Source organism: Lampetra planeri, chromosome 4 (assembly GCF_965212315.1).
Source record: "Lampetra planeri chromosome 4, kcLamPlan1.2.h2, whole genome shotgun sequence".
Taxonomy (NCBI): domain Eukaryota; kingdom Metazoa; phylum Chordata; class Hyperoartia; order Petromyzontiformes; family Petromyzontidae; genus Lampetra; species Lampetra planeri.
Genome location: NC_136110.1, coordinates 24,324,415 through 24,341,424, shown reverse-complemented (window position 1 = coordinate 24,341,424; position 17,010 = coordinate 24,324,415). Strand labels below are relative to the sequence as shown.

Here is a 17,010-nt window from a genome sequence, read left to right as displayed (position 1 = left end):
ATAACCGGTGGGTTTGCAGAGTACCTTCGTCTTGGAAAAGTCAATTTCGTGTGAGCCCACTGCGTTAAAACAATGTTCAGCCACGGCAGAGGTATTGGTCCTACCGTGTTTCAGATCTGCCTTGTGTTCGCGAACGCGGTCCGAGACATGTTTCGTTTCCCCAATGTAACTGCTGCCGCAGCCACAACTCAGTTTGTAGACACCCGGGTATTGCATGTCAGGAATCACATCCTTTACAGATGGGATCAAATAACGGATTTTGTGCACTGTGTTGAAACGAACCTGGATCTTGTGTTTGTTTAAGATTTTGGAAATATTTTTGGTAACCCCTGCTATGTATGGCAAGGTGATGGTTTTGATTGGGTCCTCAGATGGTTGTCTCCCCATGGCTGGAGAGACAGCTTTGCGGATTGTACGGTCAGAATATCCATTCATCCTGAGGGCTTGGTGTACGTGCTCCAGCTAGCTGGCTAGGTGGTGCTGGTCGGAGATGCAATGGGCCCTATAGTGTAGTGTTTTGATGAGGGAATTCTTCTGGGCTGGATGGTGATGGGAGTCAGACTTTAGATATGTAGTGGTGGTGCTGACGCGCGCCCGCAGTGAGAGATCACGGGGCGGCGCGGGGTGCGTGGTTGGGCACGCGATGTAGGCGTGGTGTTGATGCGCGCGCCGAGAGTGAGAGATTACAGGGCGGCGCAGGGTGCGTGGTTGTGCGCGCTGACACAAGGTAGGAAAGAGGATCGTGGGCAGCGCGCAGTGATTGGTCAACTGGGGTGGGTGCTCTCAGCGACGTCCGCATGAAGGACTATAAAGGGGGACGCGCGGGAGCACTCGAGGAGTTGTTAACCAGTCGAAGACCGAAGACGGAGTTCAAGGGGTAGGCCCTGAGACCCCTAGTCCCGCTGTCCTTGTCGGGACCGGGGCCCTGTGTGGCTCGGAGGCGAGACTGTGGGACCCGTAGTCTGACGTCCATGTGGGCCGAGACTGTGGGACCCAGAGTCGAGACGGACACCCCGGCTGGGTGTGTTCCGAGAGGCTACGGGGCGTAAGAGCCCGTGTGGGTGTAGCCGGGGTTACCCTGTGGGTTAAGGCTGGAGTTAGCCACCCGTGTAATATAAGTTGGTGTTAAATAAAGAGTGTGCTACCCGTAAGGTCGTCTCCCACCAAGTTCCTACATTACAACTGGTGTCAGAAGTAAACCTGTTTTCAAAAGGATGGATACTAGGAAGACTACCCGTACCCACGAGCGTGATCGGGAAGACGACGGCGTACCGGAGCCACAAACCTCGGAAGGCGAGGACGAGGAGTTGCCGCCAATGCAGCACTTCGCGGCGATGGCCGACGCTCCGCTTGCCTCCGACACCAGCCTACAGGATGCACACTCCCGCCTGGCGGAGTTTCTGCTCGCCGCTGCTTCAATTTTGGCAGAAATCACCGTTTCAGCAGGCGCGAGGACGACTACGAGGTTGGAGGAAGGAGCGCGGCCGGAGGGATCCCGCCAGAATGCGCTTCGCGCCGAAAGTTTTGAATTTGGCGCCATTTTTGAGGGCCCACCATCAGTTGGCGGGAAGCGTGGACACCACGTGGTCGGAGACCTCCACTCTGCACAGCCCGCGTCATCGGCGCGCGCCATAGCTCTCCACCATGCGCCTGCCGACGGAGCCGACATTTTCATCAACCACAGCGGTGCGCGGGAAAAGCATTCTTCGGAGGACGACGACCAGGTCTTCCAGCAACGACTGCCCGCGCTGACGGCGTTCAAGGCAGACGGGGGCGATTGGGGGGCCTTCCAACGAAGGTTCCTCGCACATCAAGAAATGTCGGGGTGGTCCGACACCACTGCCCTACGCGCGCTGCCAGCGACGCTCGACGACGACGCGCTTGCGGCCTTCACATCCGCCCCAAGGTCGTCCCGCTCAACGCTCCAGGCCGCGCTACATCTAATGGCTAAGGTGTTCGGGCCGCCCTCCACCTGTCGCCACCAGTTCTACGAACGGCGCAAGATGGTGGGAGAAACTACGCTCGCCTATCGCACGGCGCTGCTCGCCCTGGCGGACGCCGCTTTTCCCCGCATGGACAAGGAGGGGAAGGACGCCATGGTGATGGAGCAGCTGCTGGCGTTGGCTCATAACCTGGGAGTCCCCATCAATACGGCGGACGAAATGGACATCTGCTCCTTGGGGATTGCTACAAGTATTCACGCACACGAGGTCCTCAAGCGCAAGCGGACGGTCGTCTGTGCGTCGGCGGGGATCGCGGCACCTGCCGCGATGATCGCCGAGCCTCAGACTGCTACGGCTCGGGAGGAGACCTTCACCGTGTCGAGACCGGGGGAGTGGAGATCGGGAGGTCGTTCGCCCACACGTTCGTCCCGCAAGCTGGAGCAACCGAAACCCACGACGTCCCTCGTCATGTGTTACAACTGCGGCCTTCGGGGTCACGTCGCGTCCGGGTGCCGGGCTCCGCGTCAGCGCGCCACGGGACCACGTCCGGACGACGACCAAGGCCCCAAGTCGTCCCAGCTAACCCCGGCAAGTCGCGGCACCCCACACGCTCGGTCCACATACACGGCACACTCGGGTCGCCGCTTCGCGGTGGGGGGACCGCGTATGGGTACCGGGGATTCGGTTCGGCGAGGGGAGTTCGTACACGGCCCTAAAGCAGTCGAATGGTCCGAACTGGCCCACAGGATAGTGGCTGCGTCGGCCGGGTTGTCCGTGGTAACGGGTTTTATTGACGGGGTTGAGGTCCGGGTGCTGGTGGACACGGGTGCGTCAGCCACTATCATTTCGGACCTTATTTATAACATCCTTCCCATCCAATGTCGACCCCTTTTGCCGGTGGACGTACCATTTTACGCGGCGAACGGGGGATCTTTGGGAATCATCGGACAGATTCGGGCGACTATTTGTATTGGCGATATCAAATTGGCGGGTCCTATTTTTGTATCATCTTCTCTGGCAGTTCCTTGTTTACTGGGTACGGACTTTCTCGCTAAAAAGCCCATTAAAATTCTCATCGATCAGGCCTGCATTGAGCTTCCATCGGGACGGCGGGTTGCATTTTTGACGAGTCCTACAAAAATACGCACGGTTTGTGCGACGGTTCAGGCGCTGGCAACTCAGACTGTACGGGTGCCCCTGGGATCGCAAATGTTGGTACCCCTTCGATTGAGAAAACCCCTCGGGGTGGATGCGGCGGAACAGGGTGTTCTGTTGGGGCCGTCAAACAGAGCTGTTGGGGGCCTCGACTTAGCGGTAGCTCAGACCATGGTGCGGGCGGACAGTGAGCCGTTCGTTATGGTTCTGAATACGGGGTCGCGGCCAGCCGTAATTACACAGGGCACAGTGCTGGCTCACGCGGCGCCGCTACCCGTCGATGAACAGCTCGTTGCACACGCGGATTCTGGCCTCGATACGCATCCTCCAGTTGAGGAGGGGACGGAGTGGTTGGACTCGTTGTGTGCTGGGTCTAGTAACTTGTCTAGTGTGCAGTTGGGAGCGTTGAGGGGCTTGCTACTCGAATTCGCTGACGTGTTTAGCAGACACAAGTACGATATTGGCTGCACGGACCTGTTGCGCCACCACATAGCGACGGGTGACGCGGCCCCTATTCGGCAGAATCCCTTCCGGCTCAGCCCAGCCGAGAAGGAGCATTCGCCCTCTTCCAGTCCGTGGGGTGCTCCCATCGTCCTTGTTAAAAAACAGGACGGCTCCTTGCAGTTCTGTGTGGATTTCCGCCGCCTAAACAAAATCGCGTATCCACTCCCCAGGATGGATGAGTCGCTGGATGCCTTGGCGGGAGCACAGTTTTTTTCGACGCTTGACCTGCTTTCGGGATTTTGGCAATTGCCCCTCGATGATGAATCGAAACCAAAGACCGCTTTCCGGACACCGGGAGGCCTATTTGAATTCAATCGATTGCCCATGGGCTTACATTCGACCTGTTGGGTACAAAGAAAGTGCGTACCTCCCCGTACCACCCGCAGACTGATGGAATGGTTGAACGTCTGAACAGGACGATTACTTCTATGCTGTGCCAACAGGTCTGCAACGATCAGGTTGATTGGGACTTACAGGTACCTGGGGTACTCGCGGCCTATCGAATGGCCCCTCATGCGGCGACGGGGTTTTCCCCATTTTTTCTCATGTATGGGCGGGAGGCCGATCCGGCCATGGATGTCCAACTGGGGATTTCCCAGCCACGTGCGAAATCTAAATTGGCCGACCACATCAAATTTAATATCGCCAAACTGGCTGAAGCGCGAGAGGCTGCGAGGTTGAATTCGAGGTCTCGCCAGATCGCTAACGAAAGATTGCATGAACGAAAGGTGCATACGCACGATTGGAAACCAGGCGATAAGGCCTGGCTGCACTGTCCACATGCACCGTTGGCTACGTCCCCTAAATTGTTGAGACCATGGAGGGGACCGGTGGAAATCGTGCGTGTTGCACGACCCCAGAGTATCCAGATTAAATGGGAAAAACGCCGTTGGTACGTACACCCCTCCCGGCTGAAACCCTTCGCGGCACCGCATGGCCTCCCTTTGTGCCGTAACGACCGAGCGTGTGATGTGGCCGTCGACTCGGGGAGGGATGTGTCACAGGCTGATCCTCACGTGTCTCCACCTGACCCACTCCCAGGTGTCTCGGACCTGACGGCTGTTGACCGTCGGGAACCGGAACCCCGCGGCACGCGCGGATCTCCGATGCCTGCCCCGTGCCTTCCTGGACTGCCGGCATCACCGGACGGTCAACCGCGTCTGGTGCCGTACGACGGACCGGCCAGGTGGACTCGTGCTAAGACACAACACTTTTCATGAAAAAAAAAAGAAGAAAAAAAAACCGAGCTCGCCGCCGCGTTCCCCTTCTGCCCGGTGTAATGTCCCGTTCAAGGGGCGCTCGGAAATGAAGGGACGCTGCACGAGTCATTTTTTTTGCATACACGTTTATTGTTGTCGCTCGCCGCGTTGTACATATTGTTCTTGTTGTGTTGTGTTGTTGTTGTTGCTTGTGTTACGGGGCACACACGGGGGGGGGTAATAAAATTTTTTATAGCAGCCGAGTCGGCTGCGAGCTATGTGGTAGGGGGTGATGTAGTGGTGGTGCTGACGCGCGCCCGCAGTGAGAGATCACGAGGCGGCGCGGGGTGCGTGGTTGGGCACGCGATGTAGGCGTGGTGTTGACGCGTGCGCCGAGAGTGAGAGATTACAGGGCGGCGCGGGGTGCGTGGTTGTGCGCGCTGACACAAGGTAGGAAAGAGGATCGTGGGCAGCGCGCAGTGATTGGTCAACTGGCGTGGGTGCTCTCAGCGACGTCCGCATGAAGGACTATAAAGGGGGACGCGCGGGAGCACTCGAGGAGTTGTTAACCAGTCGAAGACCGAAGACGGAGTTCAAGGGGTAGGCCCTGAGACCCCTAGTCCCGCTGTCCTTGTCGGGACCGGGGCCCTGTGTGGCTCGGAGGCGAGACTGTGGGACCCGTAGTCTGACGTCCATGTGGGCCGAGACTGTGGGACCCAGAGTCAAGACGGACACCCCGGCTGGGTGTGTTCCGAGAGGCTACGGGGGGTAAGAGCCCGTGTGGGTGTAGCCGGGGTTACCCTGTGGGTTAAGGCTGGAGTTAGCCACCCGTGTAATATAAGTTGGTGTTAAATAAAGAGTGTGCTGCCCGTAAGGTCGTCTCCCGCCAAGTTCCTACATTACAGATAGGCATCCGTGTGTGTTTTGTTGCCAGAAAAAAGTGGAAAAACCTATTGTCATATTTTGGTACTGGCAAAGGAGGTCCCATGATGTTCTAAATACTGTTATTAAAACAACATTACTGAAACAATATTTCAAGTGTACAATTGAAACGATTTAATTAATTTAAAGTATGCTTGCTTTGATGGATATTAGCATATCATGACAATACATCTACAATAAATGCATTATGTATAGATGTTGAAGCTGTTAGTCATATTTGAATAATTAATACAAGTGTTTTCTGATGCCCAAACAGGTTAAACATTGACATGGTGAAATTGTTGGGGCAGCAACATGTGCAAATTCATGTGGTCTGCCGTCACAATAAGTACTGTAATAAGTGTAATACATGCTGTACAGTGAGGGAAAAAGTATTTGATCCCCTGCTGATTTTGTACGTTTGTCCACTGACAAAGAAATGATCAGTCTATAATTTTAATGGTAGGTTTATTTGAACAGTGAGAGACAGAATCGCAACAAAAAAATCCAGAAAAACGCATGTCAAAAATTTTATAAATTGATTTGCATTTTAATGAGGGAAATAAGTATTTGACCCCCTCTCAATCAGAAAGATTTCTGGCTCCCAGGTGTCATTTATACAGGTAACAAGCTGAGATTAGGAGCACACTCTTAAAGGGAGTGCTCCTAATCTCAGCTTGTTACCTGTAAAAAAGACACTTGTTCACAGAAGCAATCAATCACATTCCAAACGCTCCACCATGGCCAAGACCAAAGAGCTCTCCAAAGATGTCAGGGACAAGATTGTAGACCTACACAAGGCTGGAATGGGCTACAAGACCATCGCCAAGCAACTTGGTGAGAAGGTGAAAACAGTTGGTGCGATTATTCGCAAATGGAAGAAACACAAAAGAACTGTCAATCTCCCTTGGCCTGAGGCTCCATGCAAGATCTCACCTCGTGGAGTTGCAATGATCATGAAAACGGTGAGGAATCAGCCCAGAACTACACGGGAGGATCTTGTCAATGATCTCAAGGCAGCTGGGACCATCGTCACCAAGAAAACAGTTGGTAACACACTACGCTGTGAAGGACTGAAATCCTGCAGCGCCCGCAAGTTCCCCCTACTCAAGAAAGCACATATACATGCCCGTCTGAAGTTTGCCAATGAAAATCTGAATGATTCAGAGGAAAACTGGGTGAAAGTGTTGTGGTCAGATGAGACCAAAATGGAGCTCTTTGGCATCAACTCACCTCGCCGTGTTTGGAGGAGGAGGAATGCTGCCTATGACCCCAAGAACACCATCCCCACCGTCAAACATGGAGGTGGAAACATTATGCTTTGGGGGTGTTTTTCTCCTAAGGGGACAGGACAACTTAACCGCATCAAAGGGACGATGGACGGGGCCATGTACCATCAAATCTTGGGTGAGAACCTCCTTCCCTCAGCCAGGGCATTGAAAATGGGTCGTGGATGGGTATTCCAGCATGACAATGACCCAAAACACATGGCCAAGGCAACAAAGGAGTGGCTCAAGAAGAAGCACATTAAGGTCCTGGAGTGGCCTAGCCAGTCTCCAGAACTTAATCCCATAGAAAATCTGTGGAGGGAGCTGAAGGTTCGAGTTGCCAAACGTCAGCCTCGAAACCTTAATGACTTGGAGAAGATCTGCAAAGAGGAGTGGGACAAAATCCCTCCTGAGATGTGTGCAAACCTGGTGGCCAACTACAAGAAACGTCTGACCTCTGTGATTGCCAACAAGGGTTTTGCCACCAAATACTAAGTCATGTTTTGTAGAGGGGTCAAACACTTATTTCCCTAATTAAAATGCAAATCAATTTATAACATTTTTGACAGGCGTTTTTCTGGATTTTTTTGCTGTTATTCTGTCTCTCACTGTTTAAATAAACCTACAATTAAAATTAGATTTTCAGATGCGCTTCTGTGGCCGTTTGGAATCCTCTTCCTTCCGATATTAGGAAGCCACTAGAGCTATGCACATTTAAATCTCGATTGAAAACTAATTTCCTTAGAACTGCTTTTTGTGTGTAGTTGTCCTTCTCCCGCACCTCCAATTAGCACAGTTGGCTGCAATATTATTCTGGATCACTCTGACATCTTTATTTTCCACGTAGTGGATTATCATGGATCACGTGTTTGGATAATCACTGCTTTCATTAATGGTTAGTAAAATGGCATGCTTGTCAGTGTACAGTCGTGACAACTGTGTTTTAAGCAATTGCATCCACATTAAGCGTACCATGAAACACAAATGATACATTCGATTGAAAAAGGCCACATTGTTTTCCGTATTTGTTCCATATCATTCGTATTCAATCAATTGCAAAAGTTAATGGCCATGCGATTTCATAGGACATATTTCTAATTAGAACTTTCAATCTGTTGCTGGATGTTTGACTATAATTCACCAAACTGTTCAGTGAAAGTTGGTAAAGGGAGTAAGAAGAGAGACTCAGGTCCAAGTCATATATCACTTTTCACTGATTTTAGCCATGACCAGAAATCAATCTTAGTTTGTTTGGTGTACAGTATAATTCTTAAAAGACAACCAGTGAACCGGTAACCGTTTTCACAATCACTTATCGGTTCTGAAAGTCAAAACCCGGCAACCATTTCCAGTGGAATGTTAGTGATGAATGCACTGCTTGGTGAGCGCCAACATGCAAACCACATGGCGGCTTGATGATACTTGCCCTCGTTTCTCAGTTAAAAAGTTAATGGTGCATTACTGAACGGTTTAGCTTGCTCATGCCATTACTCAGAGATATGGGAAGAGGTGAATATGCGCATACTTTACCCCACCATGTGCCGCCTGCCAATCAAACAACTTTGGTGTATCCATTTATACTGCTGGGTGGACAGAGTTTTGGGGAATTTAATAAATCTCCCACTTTTGCAATCTCACCAGCGATCTCTGGATGCCATGGTCAGTCTGCTAACCACTACACCATAGCAACTCCTTTAGTTTATTCATTAACATTTAATATTTTTTGGTCTAGACATTTCTCTATGTGCGCATAACCGTTTATCGTGTTTTACCATTGGCTTTTTTTCATTTGTGTTGAAGAGTAAACCTTACTAATTGGCTGTGTCAGGTGGTGGTGGGTTAACAACACATTTATATTTACGCGATCTAACTCATTATGAATGTATATATTCTGTGGCAAATGCAATTATTGTACGGTAAAAAAAATGAAGATCTAAATTAATATTCACCTCCTTACAGTGCATATGGGTGGACACAGTAAGTTCCGACGTTATTATAATCACATAGAGCACATGATGAGTTACAGTTGAGCACATAGGCTTTCGCGACCAATATAATTCATAATAAAGGTTTTTGGGTTAGATCGCGTAAGTATAAATGTGTCAAAACCCTCCACCACCCGACACAGCCAATTAGTAAGGGATTTGTCACGTAAACAAAACGCCCAATAGTTACTACTTCAACCCACTGGTGTGTTGGAGAGTAAATCCACAAATTTACAATTTAAATATTCAAATATTTAAATGTGTCGAGTGGTGGAGGGTTTTGACACATTTACACTTACGCGATCTAACCCAAAAACCTTTATTATGAATGATGAGTTACAGTTGGTGAGCGTTGTACATGTAGCCCCACCTCTGTGCCCAAGCACTAACATGCCAATTCCTTCAGAGCAAGTTGACCTTTTGGTGTACCTTCTGTGGGTTAAGGCAGCCAATGACAATGAAAATCAAATATTTAATTGGAAGTAATTAATGCAGGTCATTGGAACTCTAAACAGAACACACAGATGTATGCACACGAATGCTTACAAGCAATTGCAAAACGCACACACCCGCCCGTGCACACACATGGCGATATGCCAAGATTGGTTGTCGATATTACATTTTCTTTGCGGGCAATGTTGTTTGCTTTGCGTGACCTGCATTTGATGTCTAAATCGATTATGTAAATCCTGGTGTGCTAATGTAATGTAGATCTGCAGATTTAACTTCATGCTTCATTAAGCGTGGATTTGACTCAAATGCAGGGTACCATTTAATTCTTTAAAAGGCGAGTCCCTGGCTCAGGTGCAAAGCTCTGCAGTGCATAGGCAATTTCTGGTTTCATATCTTTCGGGCGATACACTTCATTTTCCATCCTCAATGCCAATTTTTTTTCTCTTTCCAAAGGTCAACCGTGACGTTTAAAACTTTTAATAATAACTCAAAAGTGTCTTGTGTGTGTGTACCTCGGTAAAATTGCAACAAAAAAGGTCTCGTTTATTTATAGTTGATAGATTTACATGCAGATGACAAACTGTCGCTGTACCCAACAGCGCCGATGTAGCTCTGCTGAAAGTTGGCTTTGGAATGATACATGAAAGCTTCTCTTGTGATTGTAAATCATTAACTGCGGCTTGTACTTTGAATACATTTAAGCTTTTAAACAGTTTCCAAAAAAAGAGAGCAAGAATTCTAAATTGTGATTTTAAAGTTGTATTTATAACATGTTTTTGCATGTTGATCCATCGCATATGAGTGTATGAATCTATCCATTTCACGTCACATATATGGAATGTATAATTTTCACAATATTTAAGCACATTCTATTTGAGTTCAACATAAACTGCAACATGCAATCTGTTCGGCAAAAACAAAGCACACTTGTCAACAACATCTTCCTTCTTAATTATTAATATCGGATTGTATCATCATTTCCAATAAAATCCATGCCCTAATCACTGTTGGATCAAGACCTCCACCACTCCCCTGCGCATGATTGGAACGCATCGCTCCTTCTCTCTGTCAAGGTGGCAAAATGTTATCTACTTCACCTGGTGTACAGGAACCGTGGGTTCGATCCCAACCCTGACAATGCCTGTATATTTAGAGTTGGCATTTTCTCTCCCCCCGTGGTCACGTGGATTTTTCTCTGGGTCCTCCGGTTTTTCCCTCCACATTTAGAATAATGCGTTGACAATTTTTGGCTGCTATACATTTCCACGTGATGAGCCACTTCGTTGAGATATCATTTGAAGCCAGGTCACTTCTGAAAAAGAGCTATATAGCTCAGTATGCCTTACCTGTTAAAATAAAACTTTTTGGGGGGTTTTCTCCTTTGGCTGCCATTCTTACTAGTGTTGATCATTGGCCATCACCTCCCCATTGAATAATTTAATCCTGAGGTCTGATGGTGAGCAGAAGCATAACAGTCATGGTCACTATGTGCCGCCCAACTGCACATGCTTATGCAAAGGCACCGACAAATGAGACTGAGAGATCATGGCGATGGTGGAAGCACATTTGAAGCCAGCACCTTCAGAAATCTGCAGTTTTCAAAATTGCTCAATGTCATGGTGACAGCATTGTGCACTATATTGCTAAAGTACGCCACCTGTCAGAGCACTGTAACATTCATGACACCCTTCAAATCATTCTGCTGGACCGTCTTGCATGAGGAGTGAAGGATGCAGTGCTGCAATGCCATCTCCTTTCTAAGCCAGAGTTGACATTTGAAGCAGCCCTGGATGATGGTGATAGCTGCAGAAAGTGTTGGCATAGGGTCCAATGAATGGTGTTCAACAGCTGTCTTCATCTGCTCGCTGGGGGCAGATGGACTCCACTTGGGAACAGGGTGAAGGACAGCAGAGAAATGGATAAAAGCCCCTTTTATCACTGTGAAGCAGACTACATTCTGGATCCATACCACTTCATTATGGAAGTATGCCATATCTGCATAAAGATGAGAAGTAATTAGTGGGAGTGGAAGGAATGTGGTGACACGCTCGCTAAAGGGACATGGAACACCACCATCAAAGGTCCCAAAGAGGCACATGCGCTGTGGCAGACGATTCAGCAGGCATTGGGCACGCGTCCTGGCTGATCGTCATCAGTGACACAGACGTGGGCCAGTGGCTGTGTCAGTTCCACTCAAATATACGTATCTCGACATGGAAATTGATTCAGGCTCAGTATTTTAATCAACAGTGACTAGATGTGCAGACGTGTGTTTTGGACAAAACGTAAATATGGCACATTTTCAGCCGCTGGACTTTCAAGCTGCAAGCATTGGTCACATGACGTTCTCGACATCTTTGGGCAAATTGAAATAAAGGCAAAAATTCAGGGGATGATACACAAGCATGCCTCCCAATGCTTGTCATGGTGGGAAAAGGAGCAAGCCACCTGCATTGTAATTTAGTTCAAGCATTCAATATCAGCATCTCTGGTATTCCGTTCCTGAATACAGATGCCCTGGATGACCCGCTGAAACAACATGCTGTCGTCTCTGAAGAACTAGGTACCTTTTGCGGTCCAGCCATGAAGATTGAGATAGAACCAAATATAGCATGACTCTTCTTGAATAGTGGGACATTTATAGCCAAAGGTTGATCGAGCTTTGGATGGCCATAGCACACACCAGATGCAGCATTCATCACACATACATACAAACTACTGTATCAATCAGAATCTTAAAAGATAAATGTCAACTACCAATCACGAATCTCAATGTGATCCACCAATAATTACCTGCAAAACACTGGATTATGGATCTGCAGCACAGCTTCGTACAGGAGAACAGTTGGTAATAGGTTTTTCCCCTTTTATCTGGCAACAAAACAGGTGTTATAATCTTAAAACACCAAACGGATTTTTTTTACAAGGAATCATGTCTACATTAACCACAGTGTTTGTGGTCAGGAGGTCCCATGATGTAGATGCTCACCCCAAGCTCTCGTTACTCTGATAGTGCATTGTTTTTGGGCTGTACGCCTTTTGGCGTCCTCTGGTCTAACACCGTTTGAGACGAGGCTCAAAAGAAAGCTGTTTCTGGTGTGGACAAATCAGTTTCAACAACAATGCATATATTATCAGAGTATGTGTTTTTGTTTGCGTTCTGACCACAAGCAGTGTGGTTAATGTAAACACGATTCCTTGTAAAAGGTTTCAGTTTGGTGTTTTAACATCTTAACACCTGTTTTGTTGCCAGATAAAAGGGGAAAACCTGTTGTCATATTTTGGTACTGGCAAAGGAGGTCCCATGAAGGAAAACAGTTATAATTGTTTTCCGAATCAAACCTCGACTCTAACTGGCCATCAATTCGAATAATAAATAGTATGAAAATAATCGATTCACAAATTAAATAATTACTCCGACATCCTTTATCAAACCTGCTATTAGACATACGGAAAATTAATTATTTCTAATTTCAAATCATCATTTGCAAATTTTTTTCCATGACTAGATTTAGAAAAAAAATCTTCTTTTTCACCAATCAGGATATTGTTCATGTGATATTGGTCATGTGACAAGTCAGAGATCACCCTGGTCAGGCCAATTTGCCAAACCAACTCTGATGTTTGCTGAAAAAAACTGCATCGATCGGATTTGCAAGTAAACCGAAAGTACACCTCTTATGATCGCTCAAAAATGGCTGTAATCATTGTATGGGCACTTTCATATTTAATTATGATTTTTAAAAATGCTTATGAGTACTTGTTGATGTGTGTTCTTTGTGCGTATTTAAATTGGTATATAGGTACAATGAGTTACCATTGACATGTTGATTATGCTCCAAATATTGTGGAAAATTATCATAATAGATGGCCTTGATTTGGTTTGGGGAAAAAAAGGAATTGTAATTATCATTCAATATATGGGGTACATTATACACGTGGAAAACTCCATTCAGTGAGATCGGGGTGAGTCTTGCAGAGAAGAAGCTTAGTATGCTATCTGTGCCACAGTGGCAAAGAAAAAAACAATGTAAGCATGCTACCAGTTGTTACAGCTCAGAGTGTGTCCAGTGATCGAGAGTCAAGCCTTTACCAAAAAAGGTTAATTGGTTTGGAGAATACTGCTCCCAGATCCCACCGTCCTTTTGATTTTAAACCATTTGTATGCAGCCCACCTAGACTATGTTCTGTGGAAGTTGACTGGATTTCAAATGAGGGGAATCGGATTTGGGAAATCCGCCTAACAGCATTCTGTCTTTCATTTTTAAGCTCCTGTGCTCTGAGTTTCCATGTTATCCTTGTATAAACACTGACTGCCCTGTTATTGTTGCTTGCACTTTCCATTCTTTATCATTCCAGGCTCGGAGCAATAGTTCAGTTTTCCTGCAAGGAAGGTTACATGCTTCAGGGCTCCAGCAGCATCCTGTGCCAGAAGGTCAATGATGTTTTTGCTGCATGGAGTGATAGCAGACCACTGTGCAAGGGTAAGACTTTTAATTACAGCACAATCCATTCTCCTGACACCCAAAATGTTTGCTTGGCCTCCGTGTCACATTCTGCCTCCGCAGTTACCGGCAAGTAATTTAAGAACAGATGTTTCTTTTTCCGTTTTTCCTATTGCCCTAAAGTAAATCCGTCCTGTGTTTGCATTTGCACCAAAAAAGTCTGTAAAGCAAACCAATGCAAACGTGGAAAGTGAACTTGAATTTTCAGGCTTCAATACACATATTTACACGCTTTTTGAAAATTATTTCACAAAGCAGCTAACGATATACACACAGTATTAGTGCTTTCCCAATCAAGCAAGTGTGGGGAAGTGGTCATCTGCTGCTCATAGCCCTAAGCCAGTCGTGGAAATTCCACATTCCTATTTATTTACTTACTTTAAACAGTTGCAGTGCGCAGGCCCAAATGCCCAAAACGTCAAACGCCTAGCAACAAATGGCACTATCATAGTTGTAATAGCTACGTGTGAACACATTTCTTGATTTGAGCAAGGTTGAAATAGCTTTGGGGAAAATAGACGATGGGAGGGAATTCTAAAGCGGAGCAGTGCGAGGTAGAGAGAGAGTAGTGCTGTGACCTGCAGTGTGGTGGTTGGGCACAGTGTGGTTGAGACGGACAGCCAGTCCGGCAGACCCGATTCCTCAAACATGAGTCGGGGAATCAATGAGCGAAGTTCACGGGAACAGTAACCATGGCAGTAGCAATAGAAGAGCGATGGTCGCAACTCATTGCATGCAAAGTGTTTGCCATAGATGAACTACAATAACTTGCTGATCTCGTCAAGGAGCATAAACCACAATGCGAACTCCAGTCATTCTCGCAGCGGGTTTTTGGCTAGACATGAAATGAAGATGCTCTTTCTTTTGCACTTTGAAATCTAGATTAAACACTCATGGCTATAGAACTGCCTTTTGTCTTTCGTTTGTTATCCTTTCCCCGCACCTCCGATTTGCATGGTTGGCTATGTATGGTGCGAAATAAGTTCAACATACATACATAGAAGAAGGTGACCCACAATCTGTGAGTGAGTGAGGAAATTAGTGAGTGCTGGATCATCACTCAACTTTACTGCAATATATTGAATTCCACCTAGTATAATGAGGTGGGAACTGGATGCTCCACTCCAAATATGTGACACCAGTTTGCCAACTTTGGCTGGATTTGTGCTCTATATGAGAGCAGTATTTTTTCAGAATTAAAGGGAGAATAGGGAACAAATTGTAGTCTCCTGATGGAAAGTCACACTGTCTTACCCCTTAGGCACCCAACCATAGTTTACAAGTTTAAGATCATCATAAAATACCTATGCATATGCATAGTTCTAGATTTGAAGCTTTCGTGACTGCAAGGATTCATATTCTTAGGTTTTTTCGGTAAAGTCACGTAGGTAAAAAATTAAAATTAAACAAAAGTAAAATAAAATAAAAATCACGACGTTTCGGAGGCAACACAAGCTTCCGTCTTCAGCAAGCGTGCTGTGGCGGTTCCACCTGAAGACAGAAGCTTGTGTTGCCTCCGAAACGTCGTGATTTTTTTTATTTTATTTTACTTTTATTAATTTTTATTTACATTTTTTACCTACGTGACTTTACCGAAAAAAACCTAAGAATATGCATAGTTACGTGCAGAATACTTAAGCTATTTATTTTGGAATTAAGGTATTGGTTTTTGGTATATACTGTCTTTAATTAATAATGCCCTAGCCAATTATGTTTTGATGAATTATATTTTAATAATGTGGTATTATTAAGCAATCGTGCCTCAATTCGACACGCAGCTTGTTTCTTTTTTAAAGAGATGATTTGATGACACATTCATTATTCAAGTAAAACTACTCGATGACTTTCATGAGTTAAAATAAAAGACAGAATAAACAAAAAATACCTCCATGCACAATATAGTGTTCAGCGCTATGCCCAGTCACCGTTTCATCTCATGTGCTTATTATCACACACTGCACTTGGTACTAATTCAAGGCTGAGTCGATCTCTGAGAGGCACAGGACTAGCTGTGGCCAGGATTATCGGGCTTAACCACATCACCACTACGAACCACTGCACCACTACTTCTCACACAAACACACTTGCACAAGACCCAGACCATCTTAAAAACTACCTTTAGGCCAGATGTGGCTTCTCTGTTCCCTCGCCTTAATCGCTTAGGAACCTCTCCATCATCGTGACACTGCTATGTACAATTAGCCCATTAATTTGTTCCAGTCAATTAAACAGCTGAAAATGCGACCTATTCAAGATTCAAGGTCACATACTAGTCTAAAATAGTTAATGAGACATCAAACAACTCCCTAAAAAAATCAAGCTTCATGAACAAAAAAATATATAGAATTGTACTGAATGATATTGTACAATCCCTGGATACTGCAGAAATATCACTCAAGTGCAAATAGATACAAAAAGAGGAAATATATATGAATGCTAAAACTTAATTTCCATATCACACAGATGACCTATGCATTTAACATTCAGTTATTTTCCATACATGGTATGAGGGTCTTAACATCCACTTAATGATAGACAGTGAGTTTAGGAGGAGTATCTTTACCAGAGACAGGATTACACACATGTACAGCTGCTGGGCTATCCAGCTAAAATGAACTCTGGGTTTTCCTTTCGATTTAAAGCTTTCGTGACTGCAGGGATTCATCTTCTTGGTTCTTTCGGTAAAGTCACGTAGAAGGGAAGTCATAAAATAATAAAAATAAAAAAGACCTGGTCTTCACCTGAGGACGGGAGACAGCTGTCTCCCCGACAGACCTGGTCTTCACCTGAGGACGGCTGCTTGCGTTGTGGCCGAAACGTCGTGAGAATTATTTTATCATGTTTTATTTTTATTATTTTATTACTTCCCTTCTACGTGACTTTACCAAAAGAACCAAGAAGATCTGGGTTTTCCATTACAATGTTATGCGCTACAATTGTGTGTTAACGACTATATATTGTGTTTATCTGGTTGTTTGAAAGGCATGCATCAATATAATGTTATATGCAGAACTGCCTCCATTATTATTATAAATACAACATGTAATTTATGGTTAAAAGATAACATAATCTTTGTA

General features: G+C 46.2%; 1 protein-coding gene across 2 annotated transcripts in view; it reads left to right on the top strand.

Annotated features, from left to right (window-relative positions):
- CSMD3 (CUB and Sushi multiple domains 3) overlaps window positions 1-17,010 on the top strand; it is a 446,157-nt gene that overhangs the window by 218,688 nt on the left and 210,459 nt on the right. For both annotated transcript variants that reach the window (XM_078593568.1, XM_078593567.1), the window contains one exon: window positions 13,788-13,912. In XM_078593568.1, the coding sequence (XP_078449694.1) occupies window positions 13,788-13,912 (125 nt within the window). The remainder of the gene's footprint in view (window positions 1-13,787; window positions 13,913-17,010) is intronic.